The 22,120-nt window shown below is 35.6% G+C and overlaps 1 protein-coding gene across 2 annotated transcripts; it reads right to left on the bottom strand.

Annotated features, from left to right (window-relative positions):
* Positions 1-210: 210 nt before the first annotated feature.
* On the bottom strand, positions 211-21,615 carry pank4 (pantothenate kinase 4 (inactive)). 2 transcript variants are annotated; one of them, XM_051122563.1, is made up of 19 exons: positions 21,486-21,615; positions 21,010-21,092; positions 17,111-17,319; positions 16,833-17,016; positions 16,624-16,716; positions 16,391-16,544; positions 15,942-16,123; positions 14,372-14,453; positions 14,179-14,279; positions 8,470-8,625; positions 6,669-6,781; positions 6,359-6,446; positions 5,989-6,140; positions 5,861-5,916; positions 4,644-4,693; positions 3,850-3,954; positions 3,626-3,726; positions 2,297-2,365; positions 211-2,201 (listed from the first exon to the last, which is right to left on the bottom strand). In XM_051122563.1, exons 1-19 carry the CDS (start codon positions 21,601-21,603, stop codon positions 1,973-1,975), a joined length of 2,325 nt encoding a protein of 774 aa, XP_050978520.1. In that variant the 5' UTR covers positions 21,604-21,615; the 3' UTR covers positions 211-1,972. The 2 variants fall into 2 exon arrangements, with proteins under 2 accessions (XP_050978520.1, XP_050978518.1); XM_051122561.1 differs by having other exon boundaries at positions 20,998-21,092.
* Between the last annotated feature and the right edge of the window lie 505 nt (positions 21,616-22,120).

Here is a 22,120-nt window from a genome sequence, read left to right on the forward strand (position 1 = left end):
ATTTAACTATAAATTGAGTATATTTCGTTATAGCATGTTTCTCTAGTAATCTGCCTGTGATCCTCCCTAGATTTTTCCTCACAGAATTTCAGTTGCATTTAGAGATACCTCACATTATGTTTATTATATTCCTTCTTTAATGTTATTACAAGCTGTTATGTCATTTTCCAAAGTTATACAAATGTAAAAATAAAAGACAACCGAGCAGAGTGAAGACAGTGTAAAATATATTTGACATAGAATTATATATGATTGTCAAGTGAGCATATTTTTTTCTAAAATCTCGAGAGTTCGTCAAGATATGCAAATAAACAGTACATTTTATGTACAAGTTTACGTTGTATTTACACTTGATTTTACAAAATTTCACAAAAAAGTTAACGCATTAGTAAAGCAAGTTTGGCCAAATGATAAATGACTGCACAATCAGCTTTAGCCCGAGAGAGATCCTTGTTTTCTCAACGTCTACGAAGAACATTTCAAAGCTACCACCCAAATGAATGACTTCTGAAAATGTAACATTCTGAAAGTCAGAATGATGTTGTACACAGTGCATTCAAAATACTGAACATCCTGTCAATCTGTATGCACATTTTGTTTTTTTCCCCCACACACACATGCACATACAGTAATACACAAACACACAAGATACATGGACAGAACAAACCAAACAATCATAATGCAAAAAAACAATGAATGTGCTTCTTACTCTATAAGAGAGCCCTGAAATACTGTGCTTTAACATTTAGTGGCCACAAACTAATGGCTGTTTTATACATTACCTTAAACATGAATGGATTTTTATTCCACACATACACTAACGGTCTGTTTCTGTCTATGAAACAGAAATAGCTGTGATAGTAATGCAATGCCTTGCTGTAGAACCCTGAAATGGATTTTAGATTACAAAGATTTCCACAGATGGTAGAAAGTGAGAGCTGCATCAGACGTCAGGACAAATGCATTACATTACAATGGTGCAATATCTGAAGCAGGCACTGCACACTCTGCTCCTTCTCATCAAAAAATAAAAAAAATAAAAAAAAAACCCTGAATGTCTGTCACATTACCATCTGCTTCTATCAGGAAAAGCATTGGACTAATTATAATACAATACTGACATCTAGTGTTAACGGATGAACAGCCCATTTTAAAAACTGTCTTTTGTTTCTTTATATTTGAGCTTGTCCTAATAGTTCACATCCAGTTTTTCCTCTAGAAGCTTTTGTATTCATTTTGGTTGGGTCAGCACTGCTAATGTATTAAAAGAACACAAAATCATTGTCACTACAAAATGTTGTCATGGGAACAGAGGTGCTAGTCATTAAAAGACAAAACCAGCTCGATTAGATATGATTCGGTATGGCAGTAACAAATGCAGTGAGATTAGAAACATACCAGTTTCATTTGAAAGCAGATTGCTTGTCAAAAAAAATGGTAATACACAAAACACACTCATTTAAAAAAAATTCTAAATGAGACTGCAAAGAAAAAAAAATCTGCCAAATGTTTTCAGTGTGTCAAAATAAAGACCCAAATTTAATAAATGTTTACACATTTAAATATACTGTTAAATTTAGCAAAAAAAGAGGGCTAATTCAATGCAAAACTGTGCATAAGAGTTATATTTGTCGTTGCAATCCATCCTGAATCCAGTGGAGTATCCATCAGACACAGAATCTGGTCTGAGAACAATAAAATTCAATCTCATCAAAAGAAAAAGCCCCTACAGCTGTCATCCAATTGTTATGAGGGAGGCTACAGCAGACGTGCACATTCAATTTCTGAGCAGGCACACACGACCACCTCCTTATTATTGATTTTGATTTAAAAAAAAAAAAAGGAAGCAAAAGCAAAAGCAAACCCCAAATACAATCACTATGTCAATCTCAGAAAAAAGCACGGAGGACACTTGATAGCGCTATTTCCTTTTAGAGCTAGCCATTTTACCTCTAAAAACCTCTTGATTTTCTTAATGTTGCCCTTGAGCTTTAGAAGGGACCTCGTATTTAAAGACAACACTGAATATCTTCCCTCCAAGACGTTCGGCCAGCCAGGAGTTCTTTATGACGGCTAGTTTAAGGCTCTCACAGCTGAGCATGGCGTAGTAGTTTGTGTGGATGGCCCGACCCATTCCTTCAATGATCACCAGATCTGTGCCACGCTCCCTGACGACTGTGGCCAGGACTTTGTCCAGGCGACTACAGAATGAAGAAACACAGGGAACTCAAATAGCATTGTTTTTCTTTTTCACTCTAACAAATTTAAATACAAATATGGTGAGAAAACATTATACCTCAGGTCTAAACAAGGTGAACTAGAACCATTCTGCACCAAAGCAAGTCTGTCCTCTTTGAGTGCAGTGCTGCAAAAGGGAAAATGGAAACATGTTTAATAACAGAAATAATGGGATTTTTTTTTAAACCATTAAATTTTTTTTTTAGCAAGGATGTTAAATTGCTAAAGTTATAGTAAAGCCTTATATTATTATTTTGAATAAATGATGTTCTTTTTAACTTTTTATCCAAAAAATCCTGAAAATGTATCATAGCTTCCAAAAAAATATTAAGCATAACAGCCGTTTCCAATATTGATAATAAATCAGAATATCAGAATGATTTCTGAAGGATCATGTAAATACCATTTAATCATGACTGATGAAAATTTAGTCTTGTGTCAAAGAAATAAATATTTTAAAAGTATATTAAAATAAAAAAAAACACCATTATTTTAAATTGTAATATAATATTTCTTTTTTCTGTATTTTAATTAAATAAAAGCAAATATTTTTTTTTTAAATCTAATAAAAGAAATCCCAGAGAAATTTCCTTGATTTTTTATTTATAACATAACATAAAGTATGATCTTAAAAATATTTTAGACTTTGGAAGGCCTTTTGACATTAGCTTTTTTTTAACATTTGTTTATTGTTTATATATATATATATATATATATATATATATATATATACACATATATATATATATATATGACCCTGGACCACAAAACCAGTCATAAGTGTCAATTTTTCGAAATTGACACTTATACTTATACATCACCTGAAAGCTGAATAAATAAGCTTTCCATCGATGTATGGTTTGTTAGGATAGAAAAATATTTGGCCGAGATACAACTATTTCAGTATATGGAACCTGAAGGTGCAGACAAAATCTAAATATTGAGAAAATCGCCTTTAAAGTTGTCCAAATTAAGTTCTTTGCAATGCATATTACTAATCAAAAATTAAGTTTTGATATATTTACAGTACGAAATTTACAAAATCTCTTTATGGAACATGATCTTTACTTAATTTCCTAATGATTTTTGGCACAAAAGAAAAATCTATAATTTTGACCCATACAATGTATTTTTGGTTATTGCTACAAAAATACCCCAGCGACTTAAGACTGATTTTGTGGTCCAGGGTCATATATATATATATATATATATATATATATATAATTAGCTTCACATTCTTTTAATTTAATTTCATTCTTTCTACTGATGTGCACAAAGACTGCTGCTCTCATGTGACATTATTTACATCATATTTAACTCAAACTCATTTTCTACATAGGTGAAAAGCAATTTTATTTCACCACTGGTAAAGAGGGTGCACACTTACTGAATGACAGGGTCCATGGCAGCTATTCTCTCTGTTAGGATCTGCAGCTCACTGTTAGTGACGTCATTGAGGGCAGGGCCTGAGTTACTGGCAAGCACAACCTAAAAAGCCAACATGCTCGCATGTTTAACTACAACTTAAAGAACACACTAAAAAGACTAATTACAATGAATTAATTAAAGAGTAATTGCATTTTTAAGAATTATATATTGTTGTTTGCTTACCTCTGTGCCTCTGATGAGAAGTTCTCTAATGAAAGGGAAAACCCCGAGAATAATGTCTATTCCACTATTATCTACGAAAAATAATGCACATTTATGAGGAGGACCCTGTAAAAGAAAGCCAGCAGGTATGGTGTTCAATCAATCCCAGGAAGACTTCATCGATGTTTTAACATGCTTTCAGACAAAAATATTAAATTCACAGTATGCGCAATGTCTTGAAACAGATACTAAATATATATGCTTTTGGTAATGTAAAAACCAGCCATAATATAAACATAACACAGGCATAACAAATATATGACCCACAAAATTGGCCTTTTTACTAATAATGTGTGAAGAACACGATCTTGCACAAAATATGTGCCAGATTGACACATTTATTCACAGAAATTTGTTCTGACCATCAGTCTGATGTTGATGATCAATTAGAAGCATTTCATTTATTTTTTAAATTGCAATAATTCTCAATATTTTGATTGTTCTGACATTTTTTCCCCTCAGATTCCAGATTTTCAAAGACTTGTATCTCAGCCAAATATTGTCCTATCCTAACAATTTTTTGCATATTGCATTAGAATACTGATACACCATTTACCATTTGATGAAACTATTATTGTTTGTTAAATGAAGCCCACATGCCACCAACAGGCCTATTACGTGAAGTGTAAGCAGTTCAAGTTCAAAAACAAGCAAAGGACTTTATTTCTATAATTCTATATTTTAATTTGAGCATCTACCCCTGAGGAATTCTCTGCATGTCCCTGTTAAAAGTTATTGTCAATTTAAGATCTGACCTTCAGTCTCTCAATCCACTGGTTGTAGGCATCCACAAGCCATGGCCTCTCTGGGAATAAAAAAAAATGTGTATAGAGAAACAAATTATTATTATTATTATTATTATTATATTTATTATATTTATTATATACTTCTTTAAACTTTAAAATTAGTTTTCAGTAACAGTATAGTGACCAATTAACACTGTTAACTAGTTGCTTATTAGCACGTATATTACTAGCATTTTGTCCGTTCATTAGTACTTATAAAGCAAATATTCTTCCATATTCTACATGCCTAACCCTAACCAATACCTAAAGTCCCCCTGTAGTGAAAATCAAGATTTTTATGCTGTTTATTTGTCTATGTGGTGTTTTTAATATGCTTTTATACAAACCATGTGCCAGTCCATTAATCAACACCACTGCTGAGAATTTTCTACTTAGAAAACTGTAGTTTCCCAAAGGCTGTCCTAGAAATGTGTTTTTTTTTTGCTACATCACAAACTAAGTAACCAATCAAGTCAAAGGATAGATTCCTATCATTAGCATGCAAAATATACCAATAGGATTATCAGCACAAAACCAAATATTAAATAGAGCATTAAATAGAGCACAACTTGAAAAATAACCCGTGGCAACAGTGTAAATGTAGCCCGGAGTCAGATGCACCTCTCCCGCATTGCCGTCTGCACTACATTCGCATATATTTGCGGGCGCAAACTGAAATCACAAGGTAGGCTGCATTCAAGCCTTCAAGGCATTTTGAGGGCACAACATCGTCAAGTAAGTAACTTTAACAAATGTTACACTATCCACTGAAGTTGTCCGCTAGTAAAAACATAGTTTTATCAGTCATTATCCGTGTTTCGCCATTATATCGCGTTTACTACAGTTAGTGGATCAGGGGACTCTGGCTGGTGTGTCTGGGTGGGGGGCGGGGCTAATTTGCATATTCATAAATCTGCATATAGTAAATGAGGCAAGGGGGGTAGAGTTACATTCAAGGTGTTTTAAGGCATGAGAAAATTATTTATTTTCACAAGAATAAACATTTAAATATGTCATTTTGATGATCAAAGATCAGTTTTAAGAGAGAAAATTTTTGATTACAGGGGGACTGTAGTCAAACTACTAACCATTAATACTAACTATTAACAAGTAGCAAATTAAGTGTTTGAGGCAAAAGTTACTGGTTCGTTAACACCTTAAAATCAGGTGTGATCAAGTTTTCATACCTTGTAATTGTTGTTTTGCTTGTTCAAACCCGAACTCTGGATCTGATTCAAGCACGCTGAAAAACAATTAAAGGTAAGAATACACCCAATGCATGTGAAAAATAAACAAACCAAGTCAGTACACTCACTCCGACACAGCTTTAGCTCCCCAGTCGAAAACATTGCCAGCCAGGAGGCCTTTGACCAAAGTGAACTGTCTCTGTTCCCAGCTCAGCTCCTCAAACGACTTCACCACCTTCAGATAGTATTTCAGCGCCATGTCATTCTCCTTCTGCTTAATCTGCAGGCAAACACAGAATTCAGAGTCTGAACTCGATCAGCCACTAACACTAAATCATGGTTTAAGCACTGAAAAATAGACACACAGATGCAAAGAGATAGAGACTGAAACAATCTAATTAAAGAAAAATGTGTTTACAAGATTTTAAATTAGAGATTGTGGGGAAGTGATGTAATTTGAAGCACCACAGACAAGGTGAAGGATGATTCAGTGTAAACCTTAGAGTAGGGGTCAGGAAAGTTGAACTCGTTTAAACAGTGTTCTCTTGTGTCTAAAAGACTTCTGACGGTGAGGGATCCATAAGCACTAGAGATGAGAGGAAAGGCAAGCTACATTAGAAGAGAGAAACACTCATCCAGCAACACTCAAGCACACACACACACACACACACATACACTACAAAGACTGTAACTCATAAAAAATTTCTACTAAGATCTTGGTGAATATTAAGCGACAGATATATCAGTCCAAGCTAAAGAATGAACCCTTGATGAAGCGAGGCAGAGGCTGAAGAATCAAGGTGCTTACAAAGGCTGATGCCGAAGCGTCTGGAGTTTGTGACAGTATTTCTGACGAAACTTCTCTGCCCTTTCGGCAGCTTCTGGTTGGTCTTTCTGGCTAGCTATGGCTCGCTTCACCACCTGTTAATAAGATAAAATGAATTCATGAACATGTGGATTTCTTTGTTTTTCTTTCTTTTGAAAGAGTCTATCTAGTGTACAGCAAATCTGTTACTTCTAACCTTACACTTTCATGATGTACTGGCAAAGTAATTGCACTGGTTTTTTAAAACAGTATGTTCTGATGACCAGAATTTGCCATGATTTTTTTTTACATTATTAAATATAATACTGATGATGGTTCAGAGTTGGCACAGTAACACATTTAAGCTGCTGGAGAGGACAGCGTCTGGTAAATCTGTTACTTGCCAGTTACATCAAAATGTAACTTTCAACATCAAAGTTCAACTACTGCATTAGATAGGTAACACCACCCATAGTCTATGAACTACTTTTGTTAATATTTAGTATCTTTCCTTAAATCACCTGAAATGTCAGCTAGCACATACATTAGAGTAGCACATCAGTTTATTATGATGCTCAAATTAATGTTTCCATTCATATAAATATGTTTAATATTATTTGTCAATACTGTAAATGATTATACTTTTGATAGTATTTGCCATGTCGTAATTACTGACATAAAGTCACAAAGCTGCAGTGTGTATTATGTAAACACAGTGCTACATATACTTGCAAAAGAGTTTTTATTAAGGTAAATTAAGGTATTGAGAAATAATAAATGTGCTTTTTTGCAAACAAAAAGAATTGCAAACAAAAAAAAAAAGAATTATTGCGAGAAATAATTTTGCAAGGGAAAAAACCTCCCGCAAACTAACACTTGATGGAAACACAAAATAAAAGAAGCGCTGCAAATAAATTAGTAGCTATGGCCATGGAAAATACGTGTTGCAAAATTCTTGCTTTTTCATTTAATTAATTTCATTTTGCAGTTCTTTATTTTTTTAGGTTAAACTAGTGCATGTTAAAAACACAATTACTGATTCATGACAGTGCCACAACGTCACAATTACTAACCGACAATGTCACAAATTTACACTGCCCTCCAAAAGTTTGGAAACACCCCCTGGCAAAGTGTGGTTAAATCCTTATCACCTTTTGGTGCAAAATACTTAAAAGTAACTTGACCTTGTCACTGAAGACCAGCAATAATAATTTTCATTTTGATTACATAATAATGGCAATATATACATGTCAAAGTCAGACGTGCCGCTTTGCCAGCTGTGATGCCTGGTTACTGGTTTAAACTTGGCCCAGGTTTTTCAAAGAGTTTTGGGTCAGCACACCTTAATAACTTCAAAACCCCACTTTTCTAGGGCGTTTCCAAACGTTTGGAGGGCAGTGTACATTGTAAAATCGGGAATTAGGCTTATCTGATATTTTACACTTTCTAGCTATGTTGAATGTGATTAAAGTTTATTCATTATTTTACATTGCAGTTACGCAACAGTAACGGCATTACGGTAAGCTGCGTAGTTATTGGGCTTATAAGCTAAGCAACTTTGTGAAAGAACTAATCGCATTTTCACTTCTGTCTGGTTTCCACATCTTAACTAATGGAAATTCAAGTCAAAAAGTATCAGTTGGTGGTTGTTGGTCAGAATAAGCTGCAAAGTTAACCAGTCTTTATGCTGAGTTGTGAAACATACATTTATTTTCTAACAAGTTAGCATAGCAAATTAGTATTCAAAGTCTCAAAACAAAACATACAAACAAACAAAAAAAAAAACAGAGCCTGGAAGTCTCACCCCGTCCAATGCCTCCTCAAAGCAGTAGAGCCAGTACTCCCGCGCCAAAGCATCCTCTGTCAGGTCCACTGTGTCTGGAATATAAGAGGTTGGGTCTTGCAGCAGGGGAAGGTTCACTAGCTGCCTCTCCAAACGGTCCATCTCCAACATGTCAAACTGGAGACAATGAATAACCAGGAATAAGTACCCACAATGCACTGAATGGCAATTTGTGCATTCAACTGCACAGGAAAGACAATACATCGTCAGCAGACATTTTGATGAAACTAAAAAGAGTTTTTAAAAAATAAAACAGGCAAACACATCTGGATTCACTGGTGATATTATATAAATATTGATTCTTTCTTATAGAGTGCTGCAGTGATTACAAGTTTTGTAGGCCAACCCAGAAGTTAGCATCACCCTGGTTCCCTTGACAAAAGACATTTACATAAATTCATTTAGTTAATTTAATGACTTACTAATAAGGAATACAACAAGTACTAGTAAATACAAGAAGTGCTAGTAATACAATGTCTCCGAAGTTGTTCAGAAAGTACAAGACAGAGCAGGAAGGAATTACAGGAGGAGTCCACTTCCAAAACAAAGATTCACATATAATGTACTCACCCCCTTGTCATCCAAGATGGTCATGTCTTTCTTTCTTTAGTCGTAAAGCGTTTTTTTTTTTTTTTTTTTTTTTGAGGAAAACATTTTAGCATTTTTCTCCATATAATGGACTCATATTGTGCCCCAATTTTGAACTTCCAAAATACAGTTTAAATGCGGTTGTAAACGACCCCAGCCGAGAAAGAAGGGTCTTATCTAGTGAGACGATCGGTTATTTTCATTAAAAAAATACTATTTAAATACTTTTTAATCTCAAACGCTCGTCTTGTCTTGCTCTGCCTGAACTCTGTGTATTCTGGCTCAAGACAGTTAGGGTATGTCGAAAAACTCCAAGTATTTTCTCCCTCAACTTCAAAAATTATTTCAAAATCATCCTACATCGCTGCAAAAGTACCGACCCAGTCTTTGCAAAGTGAACATGCAAAGAAGATCAAACACCCTTAACAAAAAAGGTAACACAATGATATAGGACGATTTTGAAGTTGAGGGAGAACATGAGATGGGAGTTTTTCGACATACCCTAACTGTCATGAACCGGAACAAAAACAGTCCAGCCAGAGTAAGACAAGATAAGCGTTTGGCATTATTTTTATTAAAATAACCGATCGTTACACTAGATAAGACCCTTCTTTCTCAGCTGGGATCATTTACAACCGCATTTGTGATCGTTTGAAGCCGCATTTAAACTGCATTTTGGAAGTTCAAAATCGGGGCACCACATCAGTCCATTATATGGAGAAAAAATGCGGAATGTTTTTCTTCAAAAAACATCATTTCTTTATGACTGAAGAAAGAAAGACATGAACATCTTGGATGACAAGGGGGTGAGTACATTATCTATAAATTGTTGTTCTGGAAGTGGACTTCTCCTTGAAGAAAAAGTGAAAGTACAGAGGAAGTTAAGTGCTGGCAGAGGAAAAGAAATGAGTTGTCTTCAATACAGTCAAAGATTCAGTGTTCAAGAGATGAGGGTGGGAAGATCATTCCATCAGCAAGGAACAGTGCAATGGTACAACAAGTGCACTTACCGGCCACAGGCTTGGAGTGAAAGTAGGAGGGTGTGAAACCCATAGCTGCTACGTACACAAGCATCATCGTCTTGAAAGCCGCAATCAGTAGTCAGTGCAGAGAAATAAAGAGAGGATGTGACATGGGCTCTTTCAAGACCAGTCACACCGCTGTGTTTGGAATCATTTGTAGAGGTCTGATTATACATGATGGAAGTCCAGCCAGAAGAGCATTACAACAGTCGAGCATATAAATAAGGAGTAGTTGTTCAAGGGCCTGATGTCTTTGAAGGTCAGCTGGTCATCAAAGAGTACCCCAAGATTTCTGAGCAAGCTTGATGGAATTATTGTAGATGAACCTATCCTATCTGGATGGTGAAATGATGCTGTACAGTCGGAGTGGCAGGGATAATGAGAAGCTCTGTCTTTGCCAGGTTGAGCTGGAAGTGATGTTCTTCATCTATGCTGAGACGTCCACAAGGCAGTCTGAGATCCGCGCAGCTACCGTTGGATCATCCGGTTCAAATCAAAAACAGTGCACAACAATGGTACGAGAAACCATGTGCCTGTACAGTGGTAAGAACTGGGTAGGAGAGGGAAGAGAGGATGACACAGAGGAAAGGTGGGAGGGAGAAAGGGAGCGTAGGTTTAATCCGAATGCAGCTGGCAGGGGGTTGGTGGCATACAAGAAATAAGTTGAAATTAAAAGTAAAAAATGTTAGGAAATGTGCAGAGGTTTCACCAAAATATGATACAGCCACATGTGTAAATGAGGTTGAGAGAGGTTGCCTGATTTTTGAGTTCCTGTGGAGTTAAGCCACTGAAGATTAAATGTGGCTATGAGAGAGTGTAAGTCTGAAGCCTAAGGCTTCTCAGAAAAGACTACAAGTGGGCTGATGTCTTCAAGCAATGAGGACAGCAGCACATCCAGATCCTCTAATTGGTGCCCAATTGACCTGGAGGGCGATAAAATTACAACCATTTTGAATTTTACAAGACTTGTTACTAGGGCTGGGCGATTTTTTCAGATTTTATTGATTAATTCGTATTTACTATTTTGCTACGGTTTTATTTTCAGAAATCAAGGAATCATGATTTTGACTAGAAATATTCAAAAACATTAGAATTACACACTTTGACAATATGGCGATGATAACATTAAAGAGAAAAGAACGATCCAACCAATTAACAGCTCACGTGATGCGCTCAAATCGCTTGGCAGTGTTGCAAAGTACAACTGGGCTACTTAAAGCCTCATAATATGTAGCCTCTGGAACACTAATTTTACCAGAGGAACCCCACCCAAAAAAAACCTGTATTTTATCCCCTGGGGCGCAATTTTTACCGGTTGAGCTAGTTTTGACTAGCAATTGGGCAGGTTTTGTTGTGAAAACCTGCCAACCCTGTCACTAGGTGCCATTCACACAGTCCACGCTTTTGTGTTGACAAAGATCTAAATGATCTAAAATCTAAAAGATGTAAAGAACTAAACAATCAAACATCTCATTATACTTTAGGCCTGTGGCTGTGATATTAAGCAAGTTTTATTGTTGATTTCGATGTTACCTTCCAAGGATCATAAAAAAGATGATATGAGGTAAAACTATTCTTTCAACTTCTTTACCTTCACAGCGGTGCGCATTCGTTCCTCTTAACGTCAGAACCAGCACAATCAGTGATTGTTGTAAAATGCAATCTTTACTGTTGATAAATTGCAGGACATGTTTGATAAAACATTGAAATCGCAGTAATCCATGTAAGAGACGTTGTTCCCCCGGCTGAACTGTGTGCACTCTCCAAAACGGACAAGCAAATTACACTTTGTATCAATAACACGAGTTTCTGTTACTATGCATATGATACGCAATGATTAGGATTAGGGGTGTGGGGTAGGTGCATATTATATGTATGCCAAGACATTGTGTATCATGTGCACATCAAAACTGCGCATCATATAAAAGCCAAAAATTGCAAATGTAAAAAAAACTCTGCACACTGGTGCGTTTACAAATTGATATTTTATATTTGTTTCATTAAATGTTTATTTTGCATAATATGAAGCAATGTTAATTAAGTTCTTCATTTGTTTCGTTTATATATAGCCTACATAAACCTAAAACAAAAAGTACTGACAAGAATACCGCTAAAGTACCGAATCTATAAGCAGTATCGGTAAGAGTAGTAATACTGTTAAAACCTTAACGATACCATCCCTATGTAGTTCATGCATCTTTTCTGCAAAGACATTTAACAAAGTTAGTTTTTAAACGTTTATATCGTATCAACTATGTGGTCCACTTGGAATAGAATTTTCTTTAACTAGAAGGTTAATAAAGAAAATGTTACTTGAATCATGTTGTAGTTACATTTTCAAGTAAAAAAAAAAAAAGACTAGTTAAAACAGATTTTAATTTTTTGCCATATCGCCCAGCCGTAGTTGTTACAGTAACAGCATGAAATTCAAAAGAGTTACTATTATTACAAAAGTGTTAGATTTATCCATGTTTTGTTCATCATGATAATCTTCACAACTGAGCACAAATATGAATTTTGAAACCTGAACACACCAGGAGTAAAAGGCTAAATGTAGGCTATAAATGACCCACCTTAAGCCTGTGTTAACCACAGACCTTAATTCAGGCATTGAACGTTTTTTGGCTTTTAGTATGGATGTTAGCCATAAGGTTATCTGAAAGCTAGTGTGCTTCAAAACAATGACAAAATCAGCATTTAGAAGATATAAGCATTCAAAACTTACAGTCTCTAACTTCCGCCAATATGGATTAACAATTTTGATGACATCACCCTGCACTTCAGCTTCTGGTCCAATCACATGCTCTCTAGAATCCGAAGGTATAAATACTATAAATAGATGCTGAAGCTGCGGCTGAAAGTGGTCTCTTCACAGAATTTGGATTTTCTGCATTCCACTGGGGCGGAGAAGTCCAGAAACATGATGGCGCGATGAAGTCGGCACAGATCACAACATATCAAACCTATTTGAATTCTACCAGAATGCTATTTTATATAAAGACAATGAGACATGGATGAGATTGTAGCTGTCATATGCGATGTCTAACGCGGTTTAACCAAGCACAATGCTCTCTCTCAAGCTCTGCTAGAAATGAAACGCTACTGGCTTGGACCTTTAACCAATCATCCATTCAAAAACCCATTTACTTTGGGACCATGAAACCAGAAGTACTAAAATGCTAACTCGTTTCTGGGTTTTGACCTACAAAAAAAAGTAATCTCTGCAGCACTCTATTTACTAGCTAAACCAACCATTATTTGTAGCTATAGCCCTGGAGGCCCATTCACACAGGTGCCACACAACAGTTTCCAACTGCAGAACTACAGAGCTGCTAAATGGTAAAGTAGGCAGTGTCTTGAAACGCATATTAAAAGGTTAACTTGACAGCGTCTTAATATTGCGCTAATGCGTGAGACACCGGAAAAACAGTGACAAGCAGCGCAATAGTCAAAGACTTATGTTTAGCACATGGTTGCACTGAAAAACAAGTACAAAGCAGCGCAGTGGAACACAAAAACGTGTTCTGTGTAAACAGACCCTAGCAGTGCGATCAAAACGCCACCTTTATGACAAATTTCCCACAGCAGAAACTGACATACAAGACAGTGAGTTCTCATCTGCAACTACAGTAGGTTAGCTACACCGTTTACACTCATGAAAAACAAGTGCATCACACAGGATATCCACAGCAACACCAAATACATTCGTAATGATAAATCATAACCTTCTGAAACTGCTACCAGTGATTACATTTTTTGAACGCAAAGAGCATGCAGAGAGAGCAAAACCACAAGAAAAGCCTGGATGGAAATGTACTTACTGGAAACTGAGGGAAAAATATTAAGGAATAGATAGAGAAGATGGACGGATGGATGAAATGGATGGATGGAGAAGAAGAAAAGAAAAGAGATGAAATAAGAACATTACAGAGAACACAAAATAGTTCATGAAAGATAAGTAGCATGCATCTCAATTGGCCAAATCCATAAATATAGCGCACTTAAAACACAAATGCAACTACTATATACTTTCTTTTTTCTCCTTTTTGTGCAAACTTACCGTTCCGCTGCGAGCCCGCTGCACGGGATTCAGGTCTGGAGAAACACTCATGAGACCAGAGCTGCCAGCATAGTTCTCTCCCCAGCTGTACTGGTTAGGATCTAACACAAACAAACAAGTACGTAAAACCAACTACACTCAGTGACTGCAGCACGTACTAAACAGTTTAACTGTGCATACGACAATAACTCACTGTCTTCTTCCGCCCCCTTCAAAAAGGCCCCAATAGCACCAAGATATCCTTCATGTCTTAAAAATAAAGCCTGGACTTCCCCCTACAAAAAAAAAAAAAAAAAAAAATACAATTCGTTATGCAAAGTGACCACATGACACAGCCTGACATAATCAGGGCTCTACAGTGCGACTGAAAACTACTGTGTGTGACTAAAAAAAAAAAATATTTAAGAGCACCAGTGAGACTGACCCGATCAGCATATTTGTGTTTACGCTGAGGGGAGCTTCAAAGCTTCTGCCTGATTTTGCTCTATTTTGTCATCAAATTGTCTGAAACAAGTCACAACTGGGCAGCTGCTCATCATTCAAACACAGCTGTGTTTCATTTGTGGATGAACGTGTGTTTTTAAATGAATCTAGTGAGTCAATGATTCAAACTCCTTATTCATAAAGACAGTCACTTGCTTTTTTCCTGAATGAATCAGCCGTTCGAACAAATCAAATGAATGATTGATTCAGCAATTAAATCAGTGACTTGCTGCCACCTACTGGCTGATTTAGTTTCATTTTTAAAGTATCTTTTCAGTTATTTAATCATTTATTATTTCTGTATTCAAAATTTTATATTTAAAACATTAACCTCAACATGAAGTTATGTATGTGACTGCATTCATGCCACCTCTGAGCCTCATTAAATATATGAAAATACACCTACAAGCCACTTTTGTGTTCTTCTATGCCACCTCTGTAGTACAAATTAATTACTGGTAACTCATTCTTATTCTACTTGTTCTTATTCTGTTGTTTTAGTTCGAAATTTTAAAAAGCTTATAAAGTTACATTTTTTAAAAATTTGACATAAAAGATGACATACGTTTAATAAGGTTAGAAAAAATGCCATTACAAAGGTAAAAACAAAATTCCCCTGTAAATCGCGTAATGGGAAGGCTAATGTTTGATCAGATTTTTTGATTATTGATTAGAAGGCGCCCCTAAAATTTTGACTGTACTCCTAAATTTTTTTACTTTTTTTTTCCCTGACATGTGTGACCCTGGACCACAAAACCAGTCATAAGGGTAATTTTTTTGGTTTTTTTTATTGAGACTTATACATCATCTGAAAGATTAAAAATAAGCTGTCCATTAACGTATTGAAGTAGGACAATATTTGGCCGAGATACAACCATTTGAAAATCTGGAATCTGAGAAAAAAAAAGAAGCTTTTAGCAATGCATATTACTAATCCAAAATTAAGTTTTGATATATTTACGGTAGGAAATTTACAAAATATCTTCATGGAACATGATCTTTACTTAATATACTAATGATAGCTGGCATAAAAAAAAATAGCTATTGCTACAAATATACCCGTGCTATTTAAAACTGGTTTTGTGTTCCAGGCTCACATACTGTCAATGCATTACTGTATTATACAAGAAAAAAAAGAGAATTAGATGATAGAAAACTGGATAAATTAAACAAAAATATTTTACAGAATTTGACAATATTAATAATTTTATCAATCCCTCATGTACTCATTATTTATAAAGGATTACACAAATTCCGACTAAGGAAAAAAGGTTGGAGACCTTAGTGAAGAAATTGATGCTGTAGGTGATGGTGTGCATGGTAACAGGATGTCCTCGAATGAAAAATCCTCCGAAATAGACTCTAGTAAGGTTGTGCAGTTTGGCGTAGAGGCAGGCAAGCTGTCCAATGTCATTGCTTATCATGTGCAGGAGGCTCTTTGCCATGTCTTCTTTGGAGAACTCTGAGCAATGTACAACAAAATGCCCAAGTAAGTGAAATCTGCCATGCAAGCTCAAGGTGCAAAACAGTGCATAACTTCATAGAAATGCTACACTGCAGGTCACTCCGTTACACTTCCCTCATGCCTTTGTGAAACCAAAGACCTTTGGCATCATTTCACATTAATAACATTGCAAACTGGGTGAAGGGTCAAATGACTCCCACAGGCCACACAAAAGACTGCCTCATGTTAGAATAAAACCACTTCAGATTTATTCTTCTGCTTTACCTTTGTCTGTGGTGGCTGATTTCCCAAAGCTACTTGCAATGAGGTCGCCAGTTAAACCCAGGGAACCGTAAGCACCTCCATAGATGTCTTTAACAAGCATATCCACATTTGTGTGCTGTCCTTTGGATGCTAACTGCAAAAGCTCATCAAACCTCTAAGACAGAGAATGGGAAGGGATATTCAAAAATAAATAAATAAACAAACAAATGAAGAATTTTGACAAAATTAACCACCTTGGTTTTGGTAAGTAAAGCTCCAAGACCCCAAAAAGTGCCACCACCTATAGAGCTGCCACCAATACGCTCAAATTTGTCCTCTGCTTCAACCTTCAAAAACAGCACATGGGCGCTCCTATTAGAAAGTCTGCAAACTCAGGATTTTTGTTTTGTTTTGTGTGTATAATGTCACAGAGGCATGTAGATCCAGTGCAGTACAGAAATACCTTTACTATTGAGACTCCAGAGCCAATATTTATAAGCAGGTAGGGGAAGATGTCCGGATGTGTATTTTGGAACCGGAATTCGGAATCTGCATGTTTGGCGTACACAAAAGCCTCATGGGGGATATTCTTCAGAACAAAGTTGCATCCCTTAATCAGACAAGTCATTTCATCCTCTTTGTCTACTCTAAGAGAAAAGCAACACAATATAATTATCATTACAACAACTTACAATAAATACTTGATCATGTCTTCTTAGTAAGCTCTAAATTTTCACTTACTTTAGCTTTAACTTTTTCTCTATCAGGTCCTTGAACTTGTACGCCCCTCCACCAGTTGCTTTGATGACTTTGGTTTCTGTGTTGACCAGGTGGTCCTTAATAAAATCTAGGCAGGTTTCAATGTAAGCATTCTCAAACTTGATAAAGTGAAGACGGGCAGTGATCTCTTCCTGTACGGATATCTCATAAAGAGGGTCACCATCTGTTTCCTAGAAACAAATAAAATGAAAAAGTACACAATTAGACTAAATAATTACAAAACTATTATTTTTCACTAATGTTAATGTAAGGAATCTTACTATAAAAAAAGACTACCATAACGTATACACTGCCGCTCAAAAGTTTGGAATCAGTAAGATTTTTAATGGTTTTTAAAGACGTTTCTTATGCTCATCAAGGCTGTGTTAATTTGATCAGAAATATAGAAAATAATAATATTGTGAAATATTATTACAATGTAAAACAATGTTTTTATATATTAACATACATTAAAATTTAATTTATATCTAGAATATAAGTTGAATTTTCAGAATCAATACTCCAGTCTTCAGGGTCACATTTATCTATTATCAGTGCTGAAAAACAAATATAATATTAGTTCCAAAAATATAATTATAATTAAAAATATAAAATATAATTTTTGGAACCTGTGATACTTTTTTTCAGGATTCTTTGATCAATAAAAGGTTAAAAAGAACAGCATTTAGTTAAAATAGAAAGGTTAACTAACAATATACACTACTTCAAAAGTTTGGGGACAGTACATTTTTATTCTTTCTTTTTTTGAAAGAAATTAATACTTTTATTCACCAAGGGTGTGTTAAATTAATAAAAAGTGATAGCAGAGATTTACATTGTTAGAAAGGATTTATATTTTAAACAAATGCTGCTCTTTTTAACTTGTTATTCATCAAAGAATCCTGAAAAAAAACACAAGTTCCAAAAAAATATTTGGCAGCTCAACTGTTTCCAACATTGATCATTTTAATAATAAATCAACATATTAGGATGATTTCTGGAAGATCATGTGACACTGAAGACTGGAGCGACAACTGATGAAAAAATTCAACATTGCATCACAGGAATAAATTATATTTTAAAGTATAGTAAAATAAAAAACAGTATTTTATATTGTAATAATATTTTTGCAGTATTGCTGTTTTTTTCTGTATTTTTGACCAAATAAATGCAGCTTTGATGAGCATAAGAGACTTCTTTAAAAAAAAAAAAAAAATGACAAGTCTTACCAATTAGAGGGTGACACGGGAGTGGATTTTCAAATCTCTCCCGTCCCACTCCCACAAAAAAAAATCCCATCCCATCCCAATCCCACGAAAAAACTGGGAAAAAATCCCGTCCCGTCCCAATCCCGGAAGAATGACTCCCATTCCCTCCCACTCCCGTATTATTATTATTATTATTATTTGGCTAGAATCTGCCAGTTACAGTAAAGAATACAGTACAGATCACAGTATGCCCGTAATTTTTTTTTTTTTTTACATTAGTTGAATAAAAATGCAAAATTTTGTTTATTATTATTATTATTATTGAACTGAAAGCCATCTTAAACAAATGCACAGTGTGCATTGCACACACATTAAATTTCACGTAAATCATTCATGCAGACACACGTTTCCTATTTGAATTGGTCCATTTGAAAGTAGACATTTCACTCTATAGATATATTTTTCTTGTCTCTAAAGCAAGTATACACGGGGTTTCGAAGTGACGCGCTCAAGTTCACAGAGACAGGCGGTAGAAAGCGCGTCCTTTTTGCTTTAATTAGTTTACAAAAGCGCAACGTTTCTTTGTTTTTCTGAGTGCACACAAATAAACGTTGAGTCTTTACAAATTCGAAAGATGCCTATCACTCTTATCTGTATGACCAAAAATGACGGTATTTTAAGAGCAAGTGACCGCACCGGCGCCTCTGTCATGCAGCACCGCGCTACTATTCGGCTTCCACACTCGCACTGACACTTCAATAGCGCACATTTTTCTAGGTTAACATTAGATTGAGCGGCCATGTAAACTTGCTACTACATACATCTTCCAGATGAAAAGCCATATGGTCGATGAATGATAGGTGAGCATTTGGATGTCCTGCTGTATTACAAGTCGTTAACGATTTGTCCGTCATGAACTCACTTGCTTAACCAGCCACACCAAAGCATACAGAAGGAGAGAATAAAGAGACAGGTCAACTAGAATTAAGTTCAAAATTACAATATATCGTTTATAGTTTATTTATATAAAAGGTATATTTGTCTGTAAAGTTGGGTTTCATAGCGTTACGATTCCCGGTCCCACCCACTCCCGCTGACATTTTTTCCTGTCCCGTCCCAATCCCGTGATTATTAGTGATTTTGTTTCCCATCCCGCGGGATTCCCGTGGGAATCCCGTGACCCGCGGGATTCCCGAAAAAATGTCAGCCTCTATTACCAATCCCACTTTTGAGTGGTAGTGTACATATAGTGTAATTTAATGTAATATTACAACTATGTTAAAATTATTAATATTTAAAAAAATAATGTTAGTTGTAAAAGAGGTCTGACTGACTTTAGATAATAAACAGACTGATTTCCCAAAAAACTGCACTCTAATATCAAAAGACAGAGCTTTCTTTGCTTTAAAATTTTTAAATTACCAGGAATTCATGACCATGAGAATGCTGTGCAGTCACATCTGGCAGTTCATTGATAGACTGAGATCTTATGCCACGTTCCTATTTGTAAACCATCACACAGGAACTAAACTTATTCACAGCTCTGACAACACGCTGACTATCATGTGCAGTCAAAACAACCTGGCGCTGAACGCACTCAAAACAGTGGAGATGATAATAGAAGTTTTCAGACAAAGGCGCAGCTGTATTTCCTTGGCCACCAAATCAGACAGTCAGTCCAACTGAAAAAATTACCAGGAACCCCCACTTCCAGAGCACAGATAAATGCATGAAAAACAATCACAGACAACACATCCCTAGGATGCTATCTTGTTGTCTTCCATCATCATCTTATATTACAAGTACAGAAAACAGAGCACCAAAACAACAGTTTTCTTCTGTCTCTTCAAATGCAAATGAGCCGCTGCTCTCTGCCTCCTCATCATTAAAAGTTTATTCTTGCATCTAAAAAGCCATCAGTTTAAACTTTTAATAGAGTTTTCTCAGCGCACAGGCAAGCTAGCTCTTTCATGATGTCACTAACACACTCAAGGTCCATAAACACAGTTGATTATGTCAATATGCAAGGAAGAGCTTTATTTTCACATTTTGTACATACATCACTTTGCACTTTAAAACTACATTTCTGTTCAGTTTTTCCAAGGAATAAGCCAATTTAATTGTGGTGCTTCTAATCAAGTGGTAAAATGCAGCTGCAAACGTTTTACAAATACACATATGAATCTTTGTATCAATAAAATCGATCAGTTTTACTCAACATCTCACAATTTCAGGACACGCGAGTTCCTGAACTTGATAACTCATGGGATACCAGTGGTATTAAAGAAAGTGTGGATTTAGTGTGCATTAAGGCCGCTGAGCTTGGCCATTTTTCAGACCTTGGACAGTCTTGCACGCTCTCAAGTGGCCAGGAACCTAAGTGTGGGTATTGGGACAGGCCCAGAAACTCCCTTTGGACTGGACTTTGTGCTTTGTAACGTTGCAGATCTTTTTCATACACAGACAATAACACTGTGCACTAAAAACAGTTGAAAATGTAAAAGAAAACAAATTTAAAAATAAATAAAAAACGTATAAGTATCACTTGTTTTGTTTTGATTTTTGTATAATCAACTAATTTATAATTTTTCTGAGCTGCCTCCCTCCAAAAAAAGCCCCAAATGTTATGTGTAATCATGGGGTTTAATAAAAACATCTTACCTGCAAGCTTACCTTCGCTGAATGATCAAATGACCTGACTTTGGCAACTTTGTGCTGAACAGTGGAGTAATACGCCAGTTTCGTCAAAGAGCCACCTGTCACATAAGATGAGGTCAATTTGTTTTCTTATTGTACGTTCATACACATTTAACCTTCTCTTTTACCATTATTATTCTGTTATTAATATTACATTATAACATTACATCATAACGTGACGTTTACACTTGCAGTCCAATAGTACAAATGAACCTGTCCTCATTCCGCTCTGTTTCTATAATGAACAGTTGACATTTACAGTTTCAACGTCTTCATAAATAATATCAGGGTTGTTATTTCTCAAATCAATTGAAAAAACTGTCATATTAGCAGCATGCGCTAACAGGTTTGAGCGCAGCCCTGCCCAACAAACTCTGACACGTCCAAACTCCACAAGTGACTGTACAACGTAGGAAAAAAGAACAAAGGTACAAGTTTGCATGTGATAATACCTATATCTATAGCGAACCTCTTGGCGTTCTCTAAATTGCGGAAAATTTCATCCGGGGGGAGTGTAATGCTCTTATCCATGCTGTGGGAACCTCTGTCCGCCCCTCCAGACAGCGCCATCTTACTGCGATTGTTTTGCAAACTGCTACGCAACGTGAACGACGCAGCAAAGCGCGGAGTTACGGCGATATTTCACAATAAAAGTCCTATTCATACGTAGAATAGAATATAAATGAATAGAATATAAATACACACACACACACATACAGTTTATATTTTGAAAATATTTACATGTATTCACATGTATATATTTTTTTTTATATATATATATATATATATGTATGTTTAATATATGAACATTTTTATATATTTTCTTAAATATATCCATGCAGGTGTATGTATTTATATATTCATAATAAATATACACAGTACACACACACATATAGTATGTAAACAAAAACTTTTATTTTGGTTACGATTAATCGCGATTAATCTTTTGACAGCAAAGTACCTATTTACTACCTACTCATGAAGTGGAAACAATTCTTCCTCATACCTTCTAATGAGAAAATATGGTCAGCATCTATTAAATTTTTACTCCCAAATAAGGTAAAGGAAATACATTTTAAGATATTGC

Source organism: Labeo rohita, chromosome 11 (assembly GCF_022985175.1).
Source record: "Labeo rohita strain BAU-BD-2019 chromosome 11, IGBB_LRoh.1.0, whole genome shotgun sequence".
Taxonomy (NCBI): domain Eukaryota; kingdom Metazoa; phylum Chordata; class Actinopteri; order Cypriniformes; family Cyprinidae; genus Labeo; species Labeo rohita.